Source organism: Phaenicophaeus curvirostris, chromosome Z (genome assembly GCF_032191515.1).
Source record: "Phaenicophaeus curvirostris isolate KB17595 chromosome Z, BPBGC_Pcur_1.0, whole genome shotgun sequence".
Taxonomy (NCBI): Eukaryota; Metazoa; Chordata; class Aves; order Cuculiformes; family Cuculidae; genus Phaenicophaeus; species Phaenicophaeus curvirostris.
The window spans coordinates 23,789,270-23,816,780 of record NC_091431.1 but is presented as its reverse complement, the minus strand read 5'-3'; the positions used below and the strand labels follow the sequence as shown (position 1 = coordinate 23,816,780).

Below are 27,511 nucleotides of genomic sequence, written 5' to 3'. Positions count from 1 at the left end.
TTGCTTGCAAGGGCTTTGTGGGGAGAGACATCCAAAATGGGGGACCATTGTGCTAAATAATCAGCTTAGTTCCTTGTAATCATGGTCTTAAGCAAACTACCAGTCTGCAGTCCATGGCTCTCTCTGGAGCTGGAACTGGCTTTGTGTGGCACAGCACAGCCTGTAGCCTCTTCTGACAGAGGCCACTCCTGTAGATCCCTTCTTCCAGTACCTGGACACATAAACCCAAGACAGTCTGATTTCCCAGGCTTTGTCCCTTGCTGTAGAAATGCTCTGTGTTTTTAAAGCATGATGCAGAGGGGAATTGCTCTAGTGTCTGGAGTTTTTGCTCTTTGTTTTGAATATACTTTCCAGACTACATCCCAGCAGGAAAAGCCACAGGGCAAAGTAGGAAAAATATTGTCCTTCTAGTTGAGCTCATCGAAACAAAGCAGCTTTCTGCTTCCTGTGTTCTTCATTGTCTGCAGTGTTGCTGTCCTTCCTCCAGCACAAACTGGCACCTTTTTCTCTTGGGTGCCCTATACCTCCTATGATAAAGGCTGATGAAGCTGGCACCCTAGAGAAGTAATTTTCCAAACAAACATGAACGGCCAGGCAAGTAATAATTTCCCACAGCATTACTTGAATAAATAACGCAGCGTCCTCAAACTTTCTGTGTTGCAGTGGGAAGCAGGTATGTGATGGAATATTGACAGGTAATCAAAAGGGCAAGCAGGTGCTTTTGGAACCATCTATGAACATGCTTTCAGTAAGTTGTTCTCTCTTCAGATCTTCAGATACTACGTGTTTCTCAGGCTCCTGCTTTTCCTGTGCACACACACCTGTGGGAGGGGCTGACTTCTTTCTGGGGGGAGAACCAAGTCGAACAAGAGCAAGAACTGGGACTGAGTAACTTGCCACATTGGGAGAGTGACAGGCAAACTGTTACCAATAAACATGCCCAGAATGTGTGAATATATAGAAAAGAGGGAAATTTTCTCTCAGTGAGAAAATGCATGCCGTATTTCTCACTCTGCTGGAAAGAACTTAAGAATTAGAATATTGTGATGGGCATAAAAATCTGCACACAAGTTTTTTGCCAATGTGCAAACTTCCTATTCTCCCACACTCTACAAACCATTTTGGCAAAAATACTGCAAGTGGGGGATTTACACTCGTAAAGCACATCACGTCAAGAGCGACACGTGCCAGAACTCAAACACACATCTTATCATCTGAAGCAATATCTGAAAGGTAATCACAGGGTAATATACTTGCTTGATCTGTTGACATAGTGCCAGGAGCTGCCCATCAGTTGCATCTCCTTTCAGTCCTGCAACTCAGCCAGCTCAGACGCGGAGCATCATTTCTGCTTGTCCCCTTTGCTGGTCCTGCCCTGGCTGTAGGTTGATCTGGGTTGGTTGTTGGGTTCTCTGCTTTGCTCACAGACTGCCCCTTCTTTCTAGTGCTTCTCAGAAGCAACAGTATTTCTTCCACCTATATTAAGAGTTTATGTTTTCTTCACTGCATTTCTGCTAGCTTATTCTGTGTGTACTTGCATAGTAGTAGATTCTCTACTAATAGTAAAACAGACAGTTCCACTTACACAGGATTTCTTTTCTGGCAGTAAACACTGAGTTTTGAAAGGGGTTTTCTCCCTCCTTCTCAGCAAAAGCTATTGCATTAAAAGATTCCAGGTTTTAACAGTAATTTGGATAATGAGGGCCTTTACATAAAAGCGCTGAGGCTTTGGCCACAAACAAAATCTCAGCTTATCCAAAAAAGGTCCTGTGTGTTTCAGTGAAGTGTATTGTTAGTTGTTCTTTTTAATTAATATTTCTACATTTTAAGAATAACTGTTCATTAATAGCCTGAAGAGATTAAATTTTCTGAAGAGATAGCATTCCCATTGGTTCACAGCTCTGTTAGGCAGGCACAGATATTTTATGAAGGTAAAATTATAGGAGGGTACAAAATAGTGGTTGGTAGCACAGAACCCAATGGATCAGCTGAGCATGCTATTGAGGTGCATGGTCTTGTGCATGTGCAGGCTCAGTTACTGATATGTTTCCTTCTAAAGCTTCCCACCACTTCACATCATCCAAGGCTCAATTTCAGTGTGATTGTAAGGTCTCTCAATCCTTCTCTCAATCCAGCCAAGAATTCTGGAAGCCTCATTAATGATGCCAAATTGGTCAGATGACATAAAAAAAAAAGAGACCCTGCCTTCATTTGCCTGGCTTGAGGAGGATGACTTGGGCACAGTTACGTATCACTTTTCCCATAAGTTAGACTTAGAGTTGCTGCTTTTTGAAACAGAGACAACAAAATCAAAATGTGCTGCTGCAAAAGGTCCCAATCATTGCTATGTCAGAAAAAGAACACTCAGTCAGATTGAGAGAGTGAAAGAAAATGGGCTTGTAACTTGTGTCCTGACTCACTGTCTGGAGGATGAATGCCTCCACCTGGCAAAAGGCTAACATTTCAGCTGTTCCCTCCTGTCTAAATTGCAATAAGTTCCTAGAAACATATGGAGAGGGCAAGAAAAACTGCAAGTCACAACCGAGAGCTCAAGAACCTATGAAAATTATTATAGTAATTGTGTTTCCTTGAAAAGGCTCTTACTTAAAACGGTTCTTACTTTAGGAACTAGAAGCTGGTAGGACTGAGATGAAACTCTTATTGCCATAAAACAAAGGCATGCCTATGATAAATGTTCAGTAGAGTCTGCAATCTCTTCCATAGAAGATTTGTCTCTCCTTTTAGCTGTATAGCTCAGCTTGATGTGGGCTGTAAGCTTCATAGGATCTGCCCATGCTCCCATATTACTGATGATGCTAAACATCTGTTAGTCAACAGGAAGGCTGAGAAGCAGTCAATAACTGATTCCACCTGGAAGAAATGTGAAATGTGTACCTCATATCTAGTGTGAGTTTTGAGCTGTCAGTCCAAGCTGGTTGCAGGCTGTGGCAGTGATGGGAGCTTTATTATGTAGTGGCTGTTCACAGGTGACTGCAGCTTTCCAAATTTGTAATAGCAACCCATCCTTGTAGCGCTATGTGGGTTTCTTAATTACTGTTACACCATTAATACAATTCAGTTGGATTGTTAAGATGCCCCAGATATTCTCCCTTACTAAACTTAATTCACTACAAATATGGCTGCTGCAGCCTTTTGGGAAGCAAGAAAACTACCTTGAATTACAAAAGGGAGAGGCTGATATGCCAGATCAAAAAGGGTTAGAAAAAGATAAATGGCTTGCCCTTCATTTTTCTCATGTTCCTGTGAAGGGCTACAGCATGTGAATAAATATTCATATGTTCCTACGTACTCTCTTTGAGTGCTGAAAGTGTTCTTTCCATCTTTAAAGCTTTTGATGTCAGAGTTCTCCTTTTTGTTGCTGGCTAATGGGATTGAGAAGTACTTTTTGTACTTCAGAGGCAAGTATATGTCAGAGGTTTGAAATGAATTGATTAACTACCTTTGATTTTACTGAGTGTTGGCTCTGAGTTTCTGGCACTGCCTTGTTCTCCACAGATGTACTGTCAGGGTGGGTTTGTTAATTAGATCCCAGCCACAATGGGCTATAGCAGGATTTATTCCGCACACAAGAATTCTCGATGAGCTGATGACAATTTAAATAGTCTCACAGCAAGTACTAAAGGTAATCACCTAACTAATTTTTCCTGAGCTTTTCTGATTGCAGAATTACATTTTCTTTTTGTTTGTTTGTTTTGGGGATTTTTGTTTTTTATTTTTTTTTTTTTTTTGCTTGTGTAACAAGTAAGCTATGCTTATGATATACTCTCTTTGTTTAGATAGCGTTTTATCTTTTTCATTTCTCTCAAATCTGCTATGTAATTGTCATGGTTGCAGTTGTGAAAGGGTTAATTTCCTGGGTTTGGCAGAAAAAGTTAATTTTCACAGGAAAGCTGGGAAAGGACACAGTCAGGGCAGCTGACCCAAACCACAACCAACCACAGGGATTTTTGATATTATGCATTGTGCTCATCTTATAAGGAGGGTGATTGATGAAGTGACTGTTCTGGGTGTGTGGTGGTGATACAGTTGTTAAGGTTGTCAATAGGGTAGTTGTGGTCTGGTTTCCATGGTGTGATTTCAGGTTTTGCAGCTGTAGAGCAGGGTGTAGGTTTTTGAGTTCTGGATCACACATGGTCATCGATTCCCAAGCAGTGAATGTTTTGCATTGTGTATCACCCATTTCGTGTATTCTTTTATTTTTATTTGTTGCATCCTCTTTTCCTTTTCTGTGTTGTTAAACTTTATTTTTTTTAAACCTAGTTCATGAGTTTTACATTTTCTTTCTGATTTTCTTCTCTACTCTGTCCAAGAGGGTTATTTTTTTTGTTGTTACCACCTGTGCTCCAGGTGGTTCTTTGTTTTGCTGACTGGAACTAAACCAAAACAGTCCTTTTTGGCACCCAATGTGGAGCACAAAGAGTTGAGGTAGCAACGGAAGTAACCAGAGTGTATTAAAACAAGTTTGCTATGTGCATTCGTTATATTAGTTTAATAGTTGCTGGTCACAATGTTGTATTTGATTGTGTGGTTACATTATGTAAATCCTTACGTGCTGTATGTATTCCCTGCAGTCCTGTTTATCACCTCTGGGAGAAAGATCAGGATCAGCGTTTTGCTGTACTGTTTAATATTAGCTTATGGTATGTTACTATCACTGGCAGTAAGATTACTGTAGTACTTATATGTGGCATTGCTGTTACTTCTGTACCTTGGCCACTATCTCTTGGAATTTGTTAGTAATCATACCCAGTCTATACAGAAGATGGCGGCGGGGGGAGGGAAATCTTTTCCCACACTCTTTCATCTCCCTTTTCTTCCTCAGGTTAGTTACAAATCCTTTAGAGAATTTTGAATATCCTTGGGATGTTCAAGCCAGCATGCTCTTATTGTTATGTCTCCTGAATGTGTTTCAGATCTTGTTTAGGGTCAAGCAATCTGTCTGTTTCTGGACCGACAGGAGGATTCCAACAGTTCTCTGTAGTGGAAGCTGAAGTAAGCCTAGCTTGGAATGCAGTCCATTGGGATTGTCTCAGAGGCTTTGTGCATCTTTGGCATAGGTTACCTCAAGAGAATTGCAAGGATGCACAAAGGTATTGGTGGGCTTTTGGTACAGCTGCCACGGAGAAAGAAGAAATGAAACAGCTCTCTACCTTGCCTGATCTCTCAGAGGACACTTCCATTGTGGGGTTGCTGAGGGTTAAAGAACAACAGGTGCCTATCATTACAACAATGTTGCATTAGAAACAATATTTCAACAAATGGAACTCTCTGGCCACCATTCATAAGCTGATTCATCAACTGGAGAGCCAAGGAATGATCAGCAAGACTCAATCATGCTTTAGTAGTCCCATATGGCCAGTGCAGAAACCTAATGGAGAGTGAAGACTAACAGCAGATTATTGTGGCCTGAATGAAGTCATGCCGCTGCTGAGTACTTCTGTGCCAGACATGCTAGAACTTCAATATGAAGTGAAATCAAAAGCAGCCAAGTGGTATGCCACAATTGATCACAAATGCATTTTTCTTTATTCCTTTGGCAGCAGAGTGGAGGCCAGTTTGCTTTCACTTGGAGGGAGATCCAGTACACCTGAAATCAAGTGCTCCAGTATGTGAAACACAGCCCTACCATTTGCTGTGGGCTGATCTAGACTGCACTGGAAGAGTGTGAAGCTCTGGAACAGCTGCAGTCCATTGATGACATCATGGTATGGAGAATAAAGCAGAAATTTTTGAGAAAGAGGAGAAAATTATTTCAAATCCTTGTGAAAGCTGGTTATGCCGTAAGGTCCGGGGACCTGCACAGGACATGCAGTTTTTAGTAATAAAGTAGCAACACAGACATTGTCAAATCTCAATAGATGTAATCAACAATACAGCAACTACGTGTCCACCAATGAGCAAAAGGAAACTTAAGCTTTCTTGGGCATTGTGGGTTTATGGAGGTTGCATATTCCAGTTGCAGTCTGGTCGTAAGCCCTTTCTATCATATGACCTGGAAGAAGAATAATTTGAAATGGGGTCCTGAGTAACAACAGTCCTTTGAAATGATTACATGGGAGATCTTTCATATGGTAGCCCTAGGGCCAGTCTGGGCAGGAGAATATGTGAAGAGTGTGCTTTACACTGCAGCCAGGGAGAATCACAAAATCCTAGAGTCGTTTAGATTGGAAAAGATCATTGTATCCGACCACAAACTTAACATTGCTAAGTCCACCAGTGAAATAGTTCCAGGAGTGGCAACTTAAGCACTTCCCTGGGCAGCCTGTTACAGTGGTTGACAACCCTTTCAGTGAAGAAATATTTCCAAGCATCTGTCCTAAGCATCCTCTGGCACAAGTTGAGGCTATCTCCTCTCATCCTGTCACTTATTACTTGGGAGAAGAGATCAACATCTGCCTACCTATAACGTCTTTTCAGGTAGTTGTTAAGAGTGATAAGGTCTCCTATCAGACTCCTTTTCTCCAAAATAAACAGCCCCAGTTCCTTCAGCTCCTCCTGGAGCTGCTGGCAGAAAGCACCAGAGGAGACTTGCAACTCCCAGGGTTTTGGATTTGGAGACGTAAAGGATCCAAAGCCCACTATGATCCAACTGAAAAAAAGAGATAAGTGGCAGCACATGAAGGAGCCTGGTCTACTTCAAAAGTGACTGGTCCTGAAGCACAGCTCCTCTTAGCACCTTGACTGCCACTGCTGGGCTGGATGTTAAAAGGGACATCATGCAACTAGCACTACATGGATTAAGTGGATCACACTGATGATGCAGGGGACTCAAATGGGAAACACCAGTCACCCAAGAGTTTTGGAAGTGATCATGAACTGGCCAGAAGGCAAGTATTTCAAATATTGCTAGAAGAGGAGATGACACCTGCTGAAAAGGCCCCACTGTATAACAAACTATCAGAAAATGAGAACCAATATTATCTGTTCACTGACAAGTCCTATCGTGTTGTAGGAACACACTGAAGGTGGAAAGCTGCTGTGTGAAGTCCTAGGAGAGGAGCTGCAGAATCTGCTGTGGGATGAGGTGGATCGAGCTTGCAGAGGTGAAGACCATCGAGCTGGCTTTAGATGGTGCTAAATGAGAAAAATGGCCAATACTTCATATTTATGATGACTCATGGATGGTGGCCAGTGCCTAGTGGAGGTGCTTGCAGCAATGGAGGCAGAGTAACTGGCAGCGCAGAGGTAAATCCATCTGGGCTGGTGCAATGTGGCAAGATATTGCTGCCTGGGTAGAGAACTGGTGTCATGGCCACTTAAACTAAAAAGGTGAGCTCTTCATCCTGGCATGGCACCAGAGCAATCCAAAATCACTCAGGAGGAGGTGTAAGTGATACTTTTTACTAAACAAGGTGCATGTCCTTAAACAACTGAATTCATACGACCAAACAGCCTGTACACAACAGTGCACCGACAGAAAAGCTGCAGGTGATGTAAGTTACTGTAAGAGCCCATCACTTGTTGTAATAATCTGCTTAACTGAACTGTGGAACATAGCACACAGAGCCCTAATGCTGCCTGGAGTCAAACCCAAAATTAAAACAAATCCGCCAGCTACAGCCTGCTGCAGCTGCACACGTTGCAAAGAGAAGAGGGAGAAAAAGAGAGAAAAGGGACAAAGGAGAGAAAATGAGGAAAGAGATAAATAGTTACAAGAGAAATAGGAAAGATGAGAGATAGTCACCACTTTAGTAATTCTGAGAGTAGCAACAAGTGGTTCTTTGTCCAGCAGGTCTAGATGACGGTGGGTGTCCGCACTCAACATAGCCCAACGTAAACACAAGACACCAGACAACACCAGGTTGCAGGCGTTCTTGGGGATTTTTAAGCCCTCTGTCCCCTCCTCTCACCAGATCAGGTAGGGTGGACAGGTAACACCATCAAGAAATGCTTTCCAGCATTTCCTGTCTCACCACTGGGGACTCAGGACCATCACCTGCTTTGAGCCATTAACCCATGCCATGCCAGTTCTATACAACTGGTTCTAAAAGTGTGTCCAGTAGATGCTCGTGTATCCAAGGTTTGGGCCACTGAAGAATATCAAAACAACCAGCAGGTGATCTGGACTTGCAAGATAAGGGTGAATTATTTATAGCTTAGTAGACCCATGATGCCTCCAGTCATCAGGGAAGAGGTACAACATGTAGATGGTTTGTGACTGAGGAGTGGACTTGACTATGAGCACTATTGCACAAGTTATCCATGAATGTGAAACGTGCACTGCAATCAAGCAAGCCAAGCAGGTTAAACCTCTGTGGTATAAGGAACAATGGTTGAAACAGAAATGTGGGGAGACCCGTCACACTGATTGTATCACACTGGCACAAACCTGCCAAAGCAAGCACTACCTGCTTACAAAGGTGGAAGCAACCACTGGATGGCTGGAAACATATGCTGTGCCCCATGCCACTGCCTGGAACACTGTCCTGGGCCTTGAAAGGCAAATCTTGTGCTGACGTGGCACCCCAGAAAGAATGGAGTCAGGCAACAGGGCTCATTTCAGAAACAGCCTCAGACACTGTGGCCAAAGGGCATGGCCTTGACTGGGTCTATCACGCTGCCGGTCATGCAGCAGCCTCCGGGAAAACTGAATGATATAACAGACTGCTAAAAAATACCCTGAGAGCAATGGGTGGTGGGACCTTCAAACATTGGTATATACTTTATCAAAAGCTTTCTGGTTAGTCAGCACTGAGGCATACACCAAACGAGCTGGTCCTGCCCAGTCAAAATTTTTACATACTGCAGAACGGGGTAAAGTCTCTGTAAGGCATATAAAAAATATGCTAGAGAATACTGTTTCAGCTCATTCCTGTCTCAGGCAAAGGCAAACCCAGCTGTGGAATTGCTTTTGCTCAAGGACAAGGGTGCCCTTGGTGGGTGATGCAGAAAAGTGGGGAATTGTGATGTGTACCTCAAGGGGATTTGATTTTGGGTGAGACTAGCCAATAATTTTTACTGTATGGAGTTAATTGCTGTGTAATAGTACATATCATCACTGCTATTATTGCTATGTGTCATATCAAAGGTGTTACAGTGCGGATGACCCAGACTATTGAAGAATGAACTTTGATGAAACTGAGCAAAAGGCAGCAGTGATGGAACCAGAACTGGCTTCAGCAACTGGTGTGCAGGAACTTCCTCCAGAATGATGTCTTCAACCTGCAGATCATGGACATGGCCTGGGCCAGATACACCAACTATGAGCTCCAGGTGCACAAACTGTGAGCTCCAAATGCGACATGCAACAATCCAACACCATGCACCACCCCTCTAGCCCCAAAATACCATCTGGAATCTTATGTCATGGACTACGTGAATTCAACGGATATTTTGGAGGGGTGGCCCATAGACTAGGGGAGTGGTATTTCTGTGTGATACAGCTCAAAAGGCAGAAAAAAAAGGTGGTCATCAATCAGAAAACATAGGACTTGGGCATCGTGTTGATGGTAATGAATAAGGGCTGGATCATTTCTGGTTCCAATTGGGAAAGGGTTTATCTCCTGGCTTTGGCAGAGGAGGAGTTAATTCTCACAAGATAGCTAGCAAGGGACACAGCCAGGGCAGCTGACCCAAACCAACCATGAGGTCATGCTCAGGTTAAAGGAGGGTGATCAGTTTGGCAGCTCCAGGTAGCTCAGCAGGGTTCCTGGTGCCTCTGGCAAGGTCCACAATGTGGTTATTATGGCCGATTTTCACGGATGGTGTCCATGATGCAGTTTCAGGTACCTGTGGAGCTGTGGGTGTTTTTTCTGGATAGGAGGCTCATAAGCTTGTCACTTCCCAGGCAGTGAGCGCTTTGCATTATCACCTGTTTTGTATATTCTTTCATTGTTATTATTGTTGTATTCTCTCTTCATTTTCTGCTCTGTTAAAGTTTTTTTTAATCCCAATCCACAAGTTTTATCTTTCTCTCTGATTATCTTCTGAATTCCAAACAGCAGGGGGGAGGGGCAGGTGAGCAGCTGTGAGATTTTTTGTTGCCGCCTGAACTCCATGTGGTTGTGGTTCCTTGTCTTGCCAGCCAAGACTAAACCACAATACTAGAAGAAGAACCCAGTTAATTCCACTGTCTCTCACAGTGATGAGCTACAGTAGGGAACATAAATACAGCTGGGGCATGTTTTCAATCATGTACAATGAGAGCCCTTCCAGAATGCTTTCTAAGTTCCTTCCTTATTTCCCGTGATGAGCTCTGTTACCTGCCACTCTTCTTTGCTGGTAACACACTCCCACGTATTCAAGAGCACTTTTTAGTGGACTACAAAATGCCATGGACAACCTAAAGTTCATCGTAGCAAGGCTGAAATGTTCACAGAGAAATGAAAGCGCATACTAGAAACAAAACTGGCACTCAAACTGTTTTTTTTTTTAAAAATCTACTTTTAGTGGTGTCCCAGAGATTTACAAAGAGATCAGATACAGAGAGCCCACATAGTTTATCTACTGAGTGCTGAACTTGAAATGAATTAGCTATTTAAGGTTCAGCCTCTGAATTTCAGCTGGCTTAAACCTCCAGTCTGCCAAAGTGCTTGTTATCATAAAGGGAATTAAATGATGAACGCTAGCAAGCACAAACCTAGCAATGCAGGATGATAGTAATTTCCAAGTCTCACAGTCAATCCTATTCCCCTGGAGAGGAGAAACAATATTTCTTTTGGCAGTTATCTGCCTCTTCATCATGATTTGCACTGTATGACAAAGCTGACTCCTCATCCTGCAGTGAACCAGTCCTCTGGAGCACTTGTGTTAGATTCTCATAGAAACACAAGCCCAGACCAACACTAAGTGGACTAAAGCTTTCGAAATAAGATGAAATAATGCAAAAAGTAAAACAAAACTAAAGAAAAAAGAAGAAGGAGAAAAGAGCTTTTCACATGTGGAAAAAAATAGCTATATCTAATCTGAATTACTGTAATGACATGTAGAAATTAATTTTCTCAGCCTTGTACTAAAAGCAAGGCTTTCATTTGGGAAATGAAAAATGTGAAGGAAGCAGGAATGAGGAGGAGCAGCTTATATTACATGTTCTGATCTTGCAAAGTGCCCACATAAGCACAGATATATATATCCTGTGGATTTATTTATGTTGTGAGATACATAGCCATAAGAGAAATTCTACTAAACTGATACAACTGACTGCCTTTCTGTATTTCAGTGTGCCTGCCAATGGCTTCTGGGAAGTTTTCCTTGTAAAAAACCTAAATGCTGACATTGGAAACACGAGAAATTGTATCCCACTTTGGCTAGGAGTACACATGTTCTGCATTGCTGAAAAATGCCTTTGTTCTCATGGAAACATGAGAACTGTCATGTACTTTTCACTGCGTTAAAAACTGGCTGGATGGCTGAGCTGAGAGAGTTGTTGTGAATAGTTAAATACAGTTGGCAGCCAGTCACAGATATTCCCCAGGGCTCAGTGTTGGGGCCAGTCTCTAATAACTTTATCAATTATCTGGATGAGGGGACTGAGTGCTCCCTCAGTAAGCTTGCAGATGACAACAACTTGGGTGGGAGTGTTGATCTCCTTGAGGGTAGGAAGGCTCTGCTGAGAGATATGGACAATCTGGATCAATGGACTGAGGACAATTGTATGAGGTTTAACAAAGCCAAGTGTCAGCTCCTGATCTTTGGTCACAACAACCTCATGCTTAGGGCAGATTAGTTGGAAAGCTGCGTGGCAGAAAAGGACCTGGGACTGCTGGTTGATATCTGGCTGAATATGAGCTAGCAGTGTGCCTAGGTAGCCAAGATGGCCAGCAGTGTCCTGGCTTGTATCAGAAGCAGTGTGGCCAGAAGGAGTAGGGAAGTAATTGCTCCCCGCCCTGTACTCAGTGCTGGTGAGACCATACCTCAGACACTGTGTTCAGTTTTGGGCCCCTCACTACAAGAAAGCTAGAGCATGTCCAGAGGCGGGCAACAAAACTGGTGGAGGGTCTGGAGCACAAGTCTTACGAGGAGTGGCTGAGGAAGGTGGGATTGCTTAGCTTGGAGAAAAGGAGGCTGAGGGGAGACCTTCTTGGTCTCTACAACTACCTGAAAAGAGATTGTGGTGAGGTTGGTGCTGGTCTCTTCTCCCAAGTGACTAGCTTTAGGACAAGAGAAAGAGGCCTCGAGTTACATCAGGGAGGTTTAGATCAGAAATTAGGAAAAATTTCTTTACTGAAAGAGTGGTGAGGCATTGGAACAGGCTGCCCAGGGAAATGATTAAGTCCTCAGCCCTGGAGGTGTTTGAAAAATATGTCAACATGGCACTTCAGGACATGGTTTAGAAGGCATAGTAGTGTTGGGCTGAAGGTTGGACTTCGTGATCTTAGATGTCTTTTCCAACCTTGATGACTCTCTGATTCTCTGAAACTTCATTGCAACTCAACTTTATCCTGGTCATTGTGGAGCAAAACTAAATTTTCACTGTAACATGTAACCAATTAAACTGTAATTGTTAGTACGGAATATGTGAATTTTCTTTCTTCTTATTCTGTCTCAGCTGCTTATAAGGATGAAAATTACCCAGGTTTTCATAAATGAAACTGAAAGTCGGGTTCTGGGGGAGACATTTTCCGAAGGATGTAAGAGGTAGTAGACATTTTCCGAAGGATGTAAGTAGTACAGTATGTACAGTATTTGTCTTGGGCCCTGTGGTCATGAGTCACTGTGGGGATTTCAGTCAACCTCCAGGTACCTAAAAATCAATATTTTGGAGCCTCTGATCTTATTTTCTTCTTTTTCATGAGTCAGGTATTCTCCACTTACTCTGGAGACTTCTTCTGTGATTACAACACGGAAGTCTCTCTATTCAGCAATAATTTCATTACCTTCACTCCTGAAACTTTCTAAACCTCATTCCCTCTCAGCAGCGCTGACCATTATGCAGTAAGACATTGCTTTAATAAGGATGCTGTGTATACAAGAGGAAGGAAGTTAACATATTTGCAAACACAGAGAAATGGGAAACATGCTTTCTGCTAAGTATTCTGAAAAAGCATCATATATGATACCCACGCCTGCTTTTTCTCAGTCTTGATTCCCAGTGAGGACTAAATTACTTCACAAATTCTAGTTCATACCACCTGAATATAGAAATGGAAAGAAGCATTTTGACTGTGACAACCTATCATACTCCAGGCGGTTGTGCATTGAGAAGAATGGCCGATTGGCCGATTTGCTTCAGCATAGGATCAACATCTATACTGGATTAAGCCAAAACATGTTTCTTATCACTCTCTTTCAACTGTATTTGTCAGGTATCACCTCCATGGAGACAAATGGAAAGATTCCTCTTGATCTTTGTTTGCAGCAAATTCATAGTGTTCTCTAGAACCAGAAACCAGGTGCAGCTCTGGTTTTCACTTGCAGTTATATAAACACCAAGCATACTGCTCACGTATCCACAGCTCTGCCTTGGCATCCTTCCAGTGCCCCCTTCCAGAAGTTTTATTGCCCTCATTTCTCTCTGTCTGCCACCTCTCTCCTGAGTTGTGCTCCTATTTGGCTCACACACAATTGAACAATGTGATTTAGAACTGCAGTTTCCAGAAAAAGGCCATTTCCATTATTAATCAGCCCTCCTCCACTAACACAGTCACAAGGTCTTGGTCAGCAGAGCTATGCAGTAGCCTGTGGTGACAAGAACACTCATACACAGAGACACACCCCTGCAGAGAGTGGCAGGGACTGAGACACTCACAACACTCTAAATCACCATTCATTCTCTACCGCAGATGGAAAGTTGTGCGGTTTCCCATGTGGCAGGCTGTGTTCTCTACTACTCTTCTTAAAGTACAGAGATCATCTAGGGTCAGCATGGTTGAGCTGCTTGAGGCAATGTGGGTTATTCTAACAGCGTGTGGTAGATCTTAGACTTACATGGATAAATTGAGGGGCAAAGATAGTCCTCCTTTTGAATGTGTTTAAAAGACTTCCTTAGAAGTTTTCCAGATACTAATCCTCTCCCTCTCTCCATGGCAACTCCTTGAACATAAAGCCAGAGATAAATGAACAGATCAGAAAGTCAAGTGGACCAACAAAAAGAAACAAACAAACAAGAGCTAAGGTTCACACGCAAATAAAATCGAGATCCCTAATTTGCAGTGGATGAAAAGCCAGTGCACATTGCTGGGACAGATCCATGTCAAAGCAAGCTCTATGTGGTGAGATCAGTGTACTCAGAGCTCTTGGTTTCAGTATGCTCATAGGAAACCGCTTCTCTCATTCTGCAACATCCCCAACATAGAGTATTGGAGGGAATAGCTGTAGGGGAAGAAAAATATGCTGTTTCCATTGCCACAGAAACACACAGCAGCACTCTCACAACAGGAAGATCTGTAAGTAGTACTGTAGCATCAGTAAAAAGGGAAATCTGGACCATAGTCCATCACAATGGCAGATACTTTCCTAAGCTTCTGATGGAAAACTGCTTTGTCTTCACCTGAAACTTAAAGCCAAAGATATGCTTACCAGCCTGTTCACTCACAGAAAGAAATCATGTAGAAAGGCTTCAGGCTTGTATAAATAAAATATACATGAAGTCTTTTTCTGTACTCTCACAGTTGTGGAGCTAAAGATCAGTGCTAAATCCTATCTATTGCTCTCAATTTATGTCAGTCCTACATATAGATCTGGCAGAAGGTACTATGAGATAAGGATAGAAAGATACTAATTGGGCTGGTGCTCTCTTTGGTAATAGAAGAGAAAAAAATTAACAGACGTAACAAAATGAAGCCCAAAAGGACAGATGAAAGAGAAATCTTTTTGCAGTAGCTGTGTCTTTTCAGTTTTCCACTTTTTTTTTTTAAAAAGGCATTTCAGAAAGAATCAGGTTAGACATGAGGAAGAATATTTTAAATGTAAAGGGTAGTTAACTTCCAGAGCAGGTGAGAGTTCTTCACCAGCTAAGGTCTGTAATAAAAAGGCTGGTTCAGGTCAAGTTGACCCTTGAGATAGATGAGTGGGCAAATTGCGCTCTCGGTGTCTGCTCTAACCATACGCTTTCAAGTCTGACAGATATTTTTTCTTTTTTTTTCTATTTTATTGTGTTTTGGATAGAAATGTGAACAAAATTAACAGGCCTAGTTATTTGTTCTACAAATTCATGAGCTAGAGGTTGAGCTCATACCTGTTTTGAGATGGATTTGAAAGCATAGGGGTCCTGTGTGTTACTATGATTTGTGTTGTCTCTGCTACTACTGTTATCTTCTAGCTGGCAAAGGAAGATAAAGTCTGTAGATAAAGTGCAGTAGGAATCACTGAGAGGCATGTACCTGTGACTTAAGAGGGAGAGTAGGTATCAGCCATACATACAGACTGCTCACAGCCTAACAGTGTATGAGGTCCAACATAAAAATCCCAAGACTAACTCTGTAGCTCAGGAACCAAGAATGGGAAAGGAGAGACAAAGAGATGGTTATAGCGCATACTCCAAACCTGTCACAAGGAGGCAAGGCTAAACTTGATTGCTTCGCTCAGTATGAGTGGAAGCGTTTTCAAATGTAGATGTTTTCTTACCTTTGGCTGAAAAATGTCAATATGCAAGAGTGAACAGCAAGTTAACATAAAGTTTCTTGTGAAACTGAAGAAATTCATGATGGAAGCTTTTCAGTTATTGACTGAGGCTAATGGTGAAGCGATCCCAGGGGTCAAGTCGGTGCTCAAAGGAACCCATTCTTTACTGGTTAAAAATGTGAGAGAAAAAAAGGACAGAGATCCTCAAAAGCCTTTCAGAACATGATCTGCAGAATTGCTTTGAGTGCTGACAGCATTGTATCAACTCAGAAGGGAAGTATTTTGAGGGTGATTGTAGTTGATTTTCTTGATTTATTAAATAAAGACTTACAGGCACCGTCTCTATTATTTTTTTCTTTTGGTGTTGGATGTCACCTGTCATTCCCCCTGCAGTGATTGCTGGTCCTGTATTGGATCTTCTTTGTGGTGTTCAGCCATGTAACTGCAAGTTGATCCAGTACTTCCTTTGCCTCAGAAGTGGGTGGAGACATCATTTGTTTTGAGCATATGTCTCATGAAATCTGGTGTGGCTGGCATGAACTGGATATAAAAATCATAAAGCAAGTGGCCTTAATGAATAATTTGGCTTGAAATGACTGATTTAGAGTACTACGGGGGATTTGACGTTACTGGTTTCAGTGTTGCAGGCTGTCGCCCTAAATGTTAATGATGATGGAGAAGGGAAACAAAAATATTCCCTTTGCTCAGAAATGTCTAGGAGTTTCTTGTCAAGCCCACAAACACTTTGAAATCAAGAAGTCGTTACAGCAGCAAGGCATGTTTTACTTTACTAGTAAACGATTTGGTCTGTTCTTAATAAAAAACATGAAAAGCAAAAAATCATAAAAATATTATCTAGTCCAATGTCTAATTGAGCAGTACCATACTATTGATAGCAGAAAATACTGAGTACTTTATACTGACAGTTCTTTGACATTTCTGAAGTCATATCTAATTTTCCTTTCAAAGTCCTTTTCAAGCTTATTCATGCAAAATGTTTTGCTGGTCATTGCATGGGTTTACGTTATTTACTTTATGGTTCTCATGTAGTGAAAGCACTTGTAATTCAATTTGATACTTTAATTAAAATTTATGTGTAAATAAAGGAATAGTTTTTACAGAGCAATTATTTTGAAGCTAATAGCTGCTACAGCAGACCTGAATGCCTTTCCTCTTCCTCAAAGAGGTCAAGTGCTTCTATAATGTAGCTGAAATTAAATGATTGCAAGTAATAAAGAGGGTATCTTGAAGATATCCTTGTTGCTGTAGATTTGCATGTAACACTTGAGTTGATTTTTTTATCATGTATAAACGTAGGCTCCAAAATTTCTGTGCTTATGGAAATAGCAGCAAAACCTGAGTGTTACTGGCTGAGTATGAAGGCTGAGGATTAATGAGGGTTAGCGGTGCAAAAGTTGGTTTCCTTGGACATACCTTCAAACTAGCAGTTGAAAGAAAATTCTAGTCTCTGTGGAAGCTGAAATACTACAGCACTTCTCTCCTTAGCATTCAAGCATATCTTTGCTCCTCTATTAAATCTAGTATTTTAAATACAAAATCATAAAATGAGATTCCTGATACTTGTGTATAGTCTTAGTGGTGTGCCTTTAATTCTCAATGAGAGTTGTAAGTTTTAGGTATCCATTCTATTTGCAGGAGGATGTTTCTCTTCAGGCAGTGTGAGTCAGTTTTACCCCCAGAAGTGCAGAGTTCAATGTGCCAATACAGAGTATCTCATCAAAGTTCAAGGATGTATTTATGTTGCACTTATACCAAGAGAACAGGGTTGAAGTCATGTAGGCTCTCTCCTGCATTAGACTATCTAAAAGTATGTAATTATCACTGCAATCTGCCCATCTGTCCTGTACTGTTTGCATTTTTTTGTTGATAATTATTTTTTTCCTGAAGATTTGCCACATCCATAAACCTTTACTATAAAATACTGCAGATGGAATTTCAAAACAGAAAAGCGGAAGATCAACACCAACAAAGTACAACTCCAAAACTTCATTAACACAGAGCTTGCAAGGCCCACAGCTGTATAGTCCCAATTTCTGTCATTCTTGGTTCTGAGTTATCTGAGCATCTGACCATCTTGCCTTGTAAGAACTGACCATCCACTGGGCTGTATTTAGGGTAGAGTTATTAGGTTTGATAATTTGGGCATCTCTGTAAAAAAAGCAAAAGCAGAACATTAACAGGTTGTTCATATTCCAGAATATGAAGCACGAGGTATGATGGCTGGCTTCATCAGTCATGCTGTTCCGTGGGTGACTGACAATGTGTTCTCTCTCCCCTGCAGTATGGGATAAAGAAGAAGGAAGAAAAGGAAGCAGAGGCCCAGGCCGCGCTGGAAGCTAATGCTGAAGGGAGTCTGACGCGCCCAAAGAAGGCTATCCCTCCTGGCTGTGGGGATGAAGAGGAGGAGGAAGAAGAGAGCATTTTAGACACAGTCATCAAATACCTACCAGGACCCCTGCAGGACATGTTCAAGAAGTAAAAGCTGCAGACTGTTAAAAGGGCATAAACACTACAGCAAAGGATTTCTCTTTTGCCCAATGGGGATTTACAATCTTGCCATCCATCACACAGCCCTGCCCACCCCTGCCTTCTACTGCTCACTAGGAGTCCCTCAGCTTCCTATTCCCTCTGACTGCTTCTTTCCCTTCCCTCCACCCTAAGACTCATCCATTCTTTTTTTGTACATAGACACACCCAGTAGATGCCTCTGAATGGATGTAAAGATCAAAAAGCTGCAGAATACATAACTTTTCTTACAAGCCATAGTATATGTTAAATAATGCAACTGTATCTTAAGCATAGAAAAGGAGCAACCTCACATGCATTTCCATCCAAAAAAGGAAGGAGCATTCACTATGTATGAACAGTGGCCTCTTTAATTTTCTTTAATTATCTTTTTATTATTGATAATAATTATTAGTCATTATTATTAATATTAATATTAATATTGATTAACTCACATTAGCCATTTGTTGTTGAGCACATCTGCCTTTGGAAAGGATATCTCAGTTCTCCTGTGGAAGGAGAGCTCTTCTGTTTTCATTTCATCAGTGATATCAATAGATATTTGGAAGACAAATCATGCATGCCTTGCGCATCTGACATCACTCAGAACTCTGTAAGAAGTGAGTCATTTGCCCTCAGATGATTGTAGAAGTTAATTGGCTCAGAATCTAAGCAAGAGTCATGTTACTTTAGGAATTAGCCATACACTTAACTTGAAAGATTAGATTTGGTCTGACAGTTGCCGTACAGAGAGCTGAAACAATGTGAGAGTGCATGGTGTTCTGGCAGAGACCTCCCCAACCCCTTTGAAGCCAATGACCAAGTTCATAGGCTGGTCTGATTAACTAAGCTTCCTCTTTCTGCCCAGTGCCATATTCAACTGTCCCATCCCTAGCAGTGCTTGAATGATGGACATTGAGTTTCCAGTATGTTATTGTGACTGTGTCCTGCCTGTGCTTTCCTGAAGTGTGTTGGGGAGTGTGGTGACCTGAATGTTAGCCATGGCCCTGCAGATCCAGAAATCCTGAGTATGCTTGAAATGTATCATGCTAAACTACTGTGTTGCCTTTGCGAGGTCACTTGTTTTTTTGTTCCACCCAGCTTCTCCAGCTGTAAAATGTAGGTTTGAATCTCTGCCTACTATAAAGGCACAGTGAGGATGCTGCTCCAGTGCTGTGCAGGAAGTAATTAATGTTGTACTAGTGTGTGGCATCCTTTGATGCAGGCAGAGTTGGAGGAAATCTCTCTCAGCATTATCTTTGTTGCCTTTCCAGACACAGATAGTTCACAATACCGCACAGAGCTATTGACTAACTGCATAAGATAAGCCAAATTCTGCTGGAGCTGTTGACTTGCTGGTACATAAGTAGACTTGCATACATAGACTTATTTTGAACACAGAACTTGATGATCAGGTATATGGCTTATCACCTGAAGAGCTGATCCTTCATTATGTACCTAAATTAAGCATTTTATTTCAATGGAACTTCTTTGATGCACTTGTTCCATAGAACTGAGTTTAGACAAGTATTTCAGATCTCCAAGTCAGAACCAGGTGATAAAGACTGCAAATTGTTTTAGGCTGGATCTACAAACAAGACATTTTCATTCAAGTACAAGCTTCTGAGGGCTTTGTAGAGGAAAGAAAAGTCAGTTTTCACTCTTTGGGGTAATGTCAGTGTTTTTTTCCTAACTTTCATGTAAAGCAACATGAACATCTGGCCCACTAATACTTTAATGAACCAGAGCAGTGTTGAGGAATGTATCATTTTCTAAGGAGAGTGTCCTACTCATCCCATGCAAATTCAGCAACCAGTAATTTGAGCCTATTTAAGTAAAGCTCAAAGAACTAAATACTCTCCTTCTGTCACAAATACAGCAGATGGTTTTGATACTTTGCCACAGACAGAACTAAATCCAACACTCCTGAAAGATAAAAAGCAGAGGCTCACTCTTTGCTTCAGCCACTCATTGGCAGTGAAATCTTCTAGCCCAGATCATACTGACATATGGACATCAGTACTTCTGAAATGCTCACTAAGGTCTCTGACCTGCACCCTCTAATACCTAAGTAGAACCAGCAGCAATGTGTCCCTGCTAAAATGAATGCATCCATTCATATTTTCCCCTAGCCTTGTGCTGGAGAACTCTTCAGATAAACAAACAAATAAAGAGGATGAGCTCATTCCACTTTGCTTTGACCTTCTTCTATAACTTGCTTGTTTATCTTTCCCTAGCCCCCAACATGGGCTCACTTCCTCATCCAGCCAAATAATGTTCTTGGCATAGAATCAGGATTTTCTGCCTGGTGGTCTCCTTGCAGATTGGTACTGTCAATTGTTTATTTGTTCATTTTCACAGTCTCCTTGACAGCTTGATATGCAATGTGTGCACACATACGTGTGGAAAATGAGGAAAAGGAAGGAGAAGGGAGAAGAGAAAGAAGGGAACAATGTCTGGTATTATTTTTTCTAATTGTGTTTCAGCATCATAAATGACTGGTCTAAGTCAGTGTCAAGAGAACTCTGTGCTGAGTTTATTAGGCCTCATGCCAGGTTTTATTAAAGAAAGGTTTGTGGAATCTTTTTCATTGTGGGAGCTTCCCAGCCCATCCACGTCAAGACTTCTGTTCCTCAGCTTTCCAAACCCGCAGCAGTTCTTCTTCCCTGGACAGCAGAGAATTCAGCCAGGTGGGAAGTTCCTTTCCTTTCAATAAAGAAACATGTTATGTCTACCACAGGTACTAGAAAGGTTTTTCTTGGCTCATGCAACTTTTGGCACCTTGATTGAATTCTGCATGTCTCAAGTTGCGCCACTGTCCCCGGAGTGTCTAAGCCATGCTGAACAGACTTAAGAGCAGGCACTCTCCACCCTCTTCTGCTCATAGATTTCCCTTCCCACTCTGAACTGGCAACGTGTGACACAGACACATTAGCTCATATAAGGATGTGAGAAGCACTTCCCCCCTCACACTCAAGCTGGTGTTAAAGCACTTAAGACCAAAGAGAAGCATGGTTCATTGTTTGGATTCTGAACATCTCTTTGTCTTTCCATGTCATTTGTTTATATGTTACTAGTCTGTTCAATCTCAGGTAAAAGAGGTCTTTTACTTTTTTATTAGTTTTTATTTTCACAGAAATATCGGTGGCTAGACACTGTAGCCATTTTCCTTTCTTTACAGCTCCAAGACCTTACTAGTAAAAAAAATGTCAAAGAGCCTCTACGTTTGGGGGTAAATTATTTAGTTTGCCATTGACCTTGTGAACTCACATTTATCTTTAGAGAAAGCCATATGAAATCAGACTGCAATATTAATTATGAATGCTATGCTTGTATTTCAAATAAATAAAACGAAATATAAGATTTAAATCACTTTGGAGTTCCTCTATGTTTCTAGTACCATATGTTTGCCTAGGTCCCTCCCAGACTTTCTCCTTTGTCCAGAAAGACCGTACCAATGTGGCTGAATACATCATTTTGGCAAGTCTACTGTGCTAGAATAAACATTGTTAGAAATTAGCTGTTGTGACCTCAGTGTGGTGTCTTATGTATCTGAAGGTTGTCTGTATCTGTTCTGAATATGTTATCAAGGTAACTTGTTTCTTCAAATGCTGAGTTAGTAAAATGTTTCAGTACTGTCAAATGAAAAAATTGCTTGTTTTCTCTCTCTCACATACACAAAAAAATTCAGCTTAGCCATGCACTTTCTTTCAGATGCATGCGGTAATCTCCAAGCAGCTAGAAGACTATTTAAAGCAGAGACTTTGTGAATGTGAATTTAATTTGTTATTTGCCTGCTACTTTTTCCTGCATGATGTTCTTTTAAAATGGAATCACAGCCAATAAAAAAGTTATTTCAGGCATTTTCTTGCAATGCTTTCCTGTGAAACATAGCCATCTAACTATGGTTTATTGAGGGTTTATTTAGATCTTAAAGTCAAAAAGGTAAAAAGCTGTTTTGCAATGAAATCAAATACACCTTTGGGTTCAGAATTTGTGATATATACTAAACTATTTAGGTGGCAAGTTGCACACAGCTAAGCCTTCTTTTACTTGCTCAGGGACAAATCAGTAGTTGTTACGTTCAGCATAAAAGCATTGCATCATGTTAGAAAGGTAAATAACCACACATGTCATAGGCAGTAATGCTAACTTTTCCCCTAGAAAGCTCTTCATTAAGATCATTGCATGGCGATGTAAGTTGTGTTGTTTTGGTTTTTGGTTTTTTTCCCCACCTAAAAGAAGCAGCCACTGAACTGCCACGGAGCATCTACCCATGTTATTTGTGACCCATAAAACCTACCTGAACTTTGAGCCTAGCACCACTAAGGCCAACATATGCTAAAGCTACTGAAGCTTGTGAGTTCGTGGGCAGGGTCTTCATTTACTCCAAGTTCCAGCCAGGCTCTGTTTGAAGAAAATAACAGTGCAAGTATTTTTTCTCCTAGGAAACAGTCAGCTCAAGGAAACCAGAGTAATCATATCAGGTCAGAGTGGTCGGAGGAGAGGGATCAGATACTGAAGAAGGAGAACAGGTCATTTTGGTGGGCTTCATTTTGCAATGAATGTAAATTACTCTTTGAAACTAGCTTCTGCCTTGTATTTAAAAAATGCAGAACAATAATTCCAGTAGTTAAGCTGGTGCAATCTACATTTTCCCACTTTAAAAGCACACTTCATCAGGTAAAACTTACTCCAAAACAGAACAAGACAAAAAGAAATCAGCAGGCGTGTTGTGAGTAGCTCTGGTGAAAAATCACTCCAGTTACAGAGAAGCATCAGTGATCTGCTTGTCAGGCACTGGTTCTCTGATGAAATGATTAAGTTTACTGCAAGTTCTCAACGTTCATTGACAGTAATGGAGGTGCAGACTACATGCTTGGGGCAGGTACTGAAATTCTAAAAGCTGGGTGCAAAGATACCATTGGTTTTCTCAAGTAAGTCCATTCTAATGGCTTCATTTCACTTTCTTCCTGAGCAATCTAGGCCTAATGAAGCTCTTTTTGAAAATGAGACTTAAATGGAGGCTACAGGACAATGCTGGCACAATGTTGTCCTGTGTATTGTCATCTCAAGATATGTGCAGCAAGTATCAATAGCCCCAGTTAAAAAAGTCTCAACCAAGATTTTTAATTCTCCCTCTCCAACTGTATTCCCTGTCTAGAGGGAAAAAAGAACTGCAGCAAGATATTGGTTGTTGAAGATAGTTCTGCTACAGTCTATCTCTGGTGATTTTAGAGATGGTTTGAGAAAGATGCTGGAAGTACAGCTGAGAAAGTCAAAAGGGCTGGAGCATGTGCTGTCAAACCCTCACGCTTTCTTGAACCTTCAGTATCTAGAGGGAAGCAGAATTCTGCTAGCACTGTGTGCTAGAAACAGCATTTTCATCTGAGATTTACTTTTCTGCAAAAACCTATTCTACACTATAGAGTCATAACTAGCAGTGTGTTTGGCAAGCTCAAGCTGCAGCAGCTGGATGTGTTTTGAGTCAGAAAGGGACTTATGTGGTGAACAGATCAGCTGAGCTATGACAGCTTTAGACCATGACTGAAACTGCCTGACTGAACGTGTAGTTCTGTTCTATTTAATTTTTAATAAAGTGGATTTTAAAATTTACACAAAATGAAATTTAATCCCTCCAATTTGTCAGCTGTTAGCCAAAGAAGTCAAACCCAAGTAATGGCCAGTCCGCATGGTGAAGGAAAATGTGTATAGAATTGGAATTAAGACTTTATATTCTGTTTAAATTTTCATTTAATTCATCCTGAAAATAGCCAAAGTATGTGTACAGTCACTTCAAATTTGGTTATGTAAGCCATCATCCTGAAGCCCACATGTGTTTGCGAAGGGACTGTTTAATATTCCAGTTTCATAGCCCGATAAGCTTTAATTTTCTGCATACATGAACCCAATATCTAGTGGATGTCTTTAAACTGTTGGAAATGAGATACCTTTCTACGTTTTCCTAACTTATCGACAGTTGCATATTTAAAAGTGAATGTATTTATAAATAAATCACAGAATCACAGAGCACAGAACAACCAGGTTGGAAGAGACCCACAGGATCATTGAGTCCAACCGCTCCTATCAAACACTAAACCATGTCCCTTAGCACCTTGTCCACCCGTGCCTTAAACACCTCCAGGGAAGGTGACTCAACCACCTCCCCGGGTAGCCTGTTCCAGTGCCCAATGACCCTTTCTGTGAAGAATTTTTTCCTAATGCCCAGCCTAAAGCTCCCCTGGTGGAGCTTGAGGCTGTTCCCTCTTGTCCTGTCCCCTGTCACTTGGGAGAAGAGGCCAACACCCTCCTCTCCACAACCTCCTTTCAGGTAGTTGTAGAGAGCAATGAGGTCTCCCCTCAGCCTGCTCTTCTCCAGGCTAAACAACCCCAGCTCTCTCAGACGTTCCTCCTAAGACCTGTTCTCCAGCCCCCTCACCAGCTTTGTTGCTCTTCTCTGGACTCGCTCCAGAGCCTCAACATCCTTCTTGTGGTGAGGGGCCCAGAACTGAACACAGGATTCGAGGACTGGTCTCACCAGTGCCGAGTACAGAGGGAGAATAACCTCTCTGGACCTGCTGGTCCATTTGCAGAGCGTAGAAATAGATTAATAGAGATTGATTATCTGAATAAAATGTCTTTATACTAAAACTTACCTGGGAAACCTGGGGACAAATCCCACAACTATGATTTCTTTCTAAGTAATACTTGAAGAAATTCCAGCACACGTACTGTCAACTGTTAGGAGACAATCAGGTTGTAGATTGAAGATCGGTCTTATTTAGATGATTAATTAAGGTGTGTTTCACAGTTCTAAATGGGGATGAGAGGCAAAGCATTTGGGGGTTTTTCAAATCCTTTTACAGTATAGCATTAGGAAGCTTCTAATTAAATCTTGCTTTTACATTTAAAAAAAAAATAAAAATAAAAAACTCTGAGGTTTTGCAGCCATTTTTAATGTGCCATGAACCAGACTAGAATAAATAGAATGTCCACTACTCAGTTAAAAATTGTGGGCTGGCAGGTGGTAATGGGTTTTTTAGGTCCACCTAACACATCTCTGTAATACCTTCAAGTGGAGAAAAGTGAGAATAGAACAATTCAGTGGAAATTTCCTAGGCAGTCTACACAAATTCTCTTATTCACTGAGATTGCTAGGGATAGCTTAGCGGGAACACTACATTCATGCACAAGAACAGGCTGTGAAGAGCTTTCCCATGCAAAGCACAAGGGAGAACACTGCTCAATTATGACAGTCTAGTTCACTTGCTGAAGAAGAAGCTAAAGCTTCAGAGCTTCTCATTTTCCCCTCCTGGTGAAGAGGGGATACTGACCCCTCTTTGAAATGTCCTAATGAGATGCACTGTCTTTTGCTTTCTCTGAGGATTATTGACACTCAGAAGTAAACAGTATCCAATGAATGTATGTCAGAAATACTTCTGGGAATAATTAGGTGTTACACATAAAAATGATGTGACTTACCAAATGTTACTGTAAGATATGACAGCAACTAAAATTAATTAGATCAGCTTGGGTGATAGTTAGATATTTAAATGCAGTTATTTTTCAGATAGAAATTTATTTAACTGCTATAAAGACTACTACATTCTTACAAAAATGGATTACTTCCCTTTAAACTATTAGCTGTGCTTCATATGCAGATTAGCAAATGGGAGAGGCATTGTACAACTTTAAGCAGTAATTACAAAGTCACTTCACTGCAGTGTGAATGTTTGTTGAGGATAGCATTTACCAGCTGTTGACTTTTTTTTCCCCCTTCATGAACAGATCACTCTATGGTCTGCCTCTTTAAAGCTGACCATAAAGCGGCTGTACTTCACTTAATGTTATTTTTTGTTTCTCAGACACATGCAAGTGTTTTCCACTTAAAAAATTCCTTTCTGCCCTCATTTTCTATCTCAAATGCTGAGATAAGAAAGTCTTGCCTCACTTAAGACATTCAGCAGATGCTGCCTGGGTGTTAAATCAAGAATAAAACTTCTTAAGACTTTACATATTAATAAGTAATGTAGGAGATTAATGAAGAGCAAAAATTGTGCAAGACCTCTTCCTGCTTCTCTCCCACTGTAGCTCTAAGTGAGGGCTCAGGAGAGGCTATAGTCAGCATGGAAAGCAATGCTTAGGGATGAACAAATGGAGCATTCATTCTGAGTGACATCCCATAGTCCTGTGGCTGGGACTGTCAGACTCCAAATGTTGCCCAGCTTTCTCCCATGGGGTTTCTGGTCTTAATTGGTCTCCAATTAAGACCAGAATCCCCATGGGAGAAAGCTGGGCAACATTTGGAGTCTCAGATATGGCTGATGTCAGGGAAAAAGCACAAACTTGGCAGCTGGGGCCTGCTTCACAGCAGATCTCCTGTGCCAGAACGCTATTGTCTGTTCAAGAGACCAGGTTGAAGAAGAATGAGCATTGAACTAAGTGAGTTACTGTGCTAAAACACATTTCTCCGCTGATGACCATAAAATGCTTCTTAAACCCTGCCTGTCCTGGCTTGTCCCTGATGTGGTTCTAGAGAGTACCCACATTTTATGACTAAAATGAGTCAATGAGGAAAAGGCTGAGGTACTTAATGCCTTCTTTGCCTCAGTCTTAAGTTGTAAGGAGGGTCGTTCCATCTGTGTACAAACCCAGGAGCTAGAGGAGCATAATGAGGCTCCCGTGATCCAAGAGGAGGTGGTCAGAGCCTTGCTAGCCCAGCTAGACACCCACAAGTCTATGGGGCCGGATGGGATTCATCCAAGGGTATTGAAGGAGCTGGCAGATGTGCTGGCCAAACCCCTTTCCATCATCTTCCAACAGTCCTGGAAGACTGGGGAAGTTCCACTGGACTGGAAGCTGGCTGATGTTGTGCCCATCTACAAGAAGGGTCGCAGGGAAGATCCAGGGAACTACAGGCCTGTCAGTCTGACCTCAGTGGCAGGGAAAGTCATGGAGCAGGTGTTCTTGAGAGCTATCATGAAGCACACACAGGAGAACCGAGTGATCAGGCCCAGTCAACACAGGTTCACAAAAGGCAGGTCTTGTCAAACTAACCTGATCGCCTTCTATGACAAAGTGACTCGGCTACTGGATGAGGGAAAGGCTGTGGATGTATCTTCCTGGACTTCAGTAAAGGCTTTGCCACAGTTTCTCACAGCATTCTGCTTCAGAACCTGTCAGCCTCTGGGCTGGACAGGCGCACACTCTCCTGGGTGGAAAACTGGTTGGCTGGCCGGGTCCAGAGAGTGGTGGGAAATGGTGTGAAATCCAGCTGGAGGCCAGTGACAAGTGGGGTTCCCCAGGGCTCAGTGCTGGGTCCAGCCCTGTTCAATGTCTTTATCAATGACCTGGATGAAGGCATCGAGTGCACCCTGAGCAAGTTTGTGGACGACACTAAGCTGGGTGTAAGTGTTGATCTGCTGGAGGGTAGGGAGGCTCTGCAAAGGGATCTGAACAGGCT

General features: G+C 41.7%; 1 protein-coding gene across 1 annotated transcript in view; it reads left to right on the top strand.

Moving 5' to 3' along the window:
- Window positions 1–18,449, top strand: part of CPLX1 (complexin 1) — a 94,660-nt gene extending 76,211 nt beyond the window's left edge. The window contains exon 3 of the mRNA XM_069879995.1: window positions 17,825–18,449. Within this exon, the coding sequence (XP_069736096.1) occupies window positions 17,825–18,022 (198 nt within the window). The 3' untranslated portion in view covers window positions 18,023–18,449. The remainder of the gene's footprint in view (window positions 1–17,824) is intronic.
- Window positions 18,450–27,511: the final 9,062 nt, after the last annotated feature.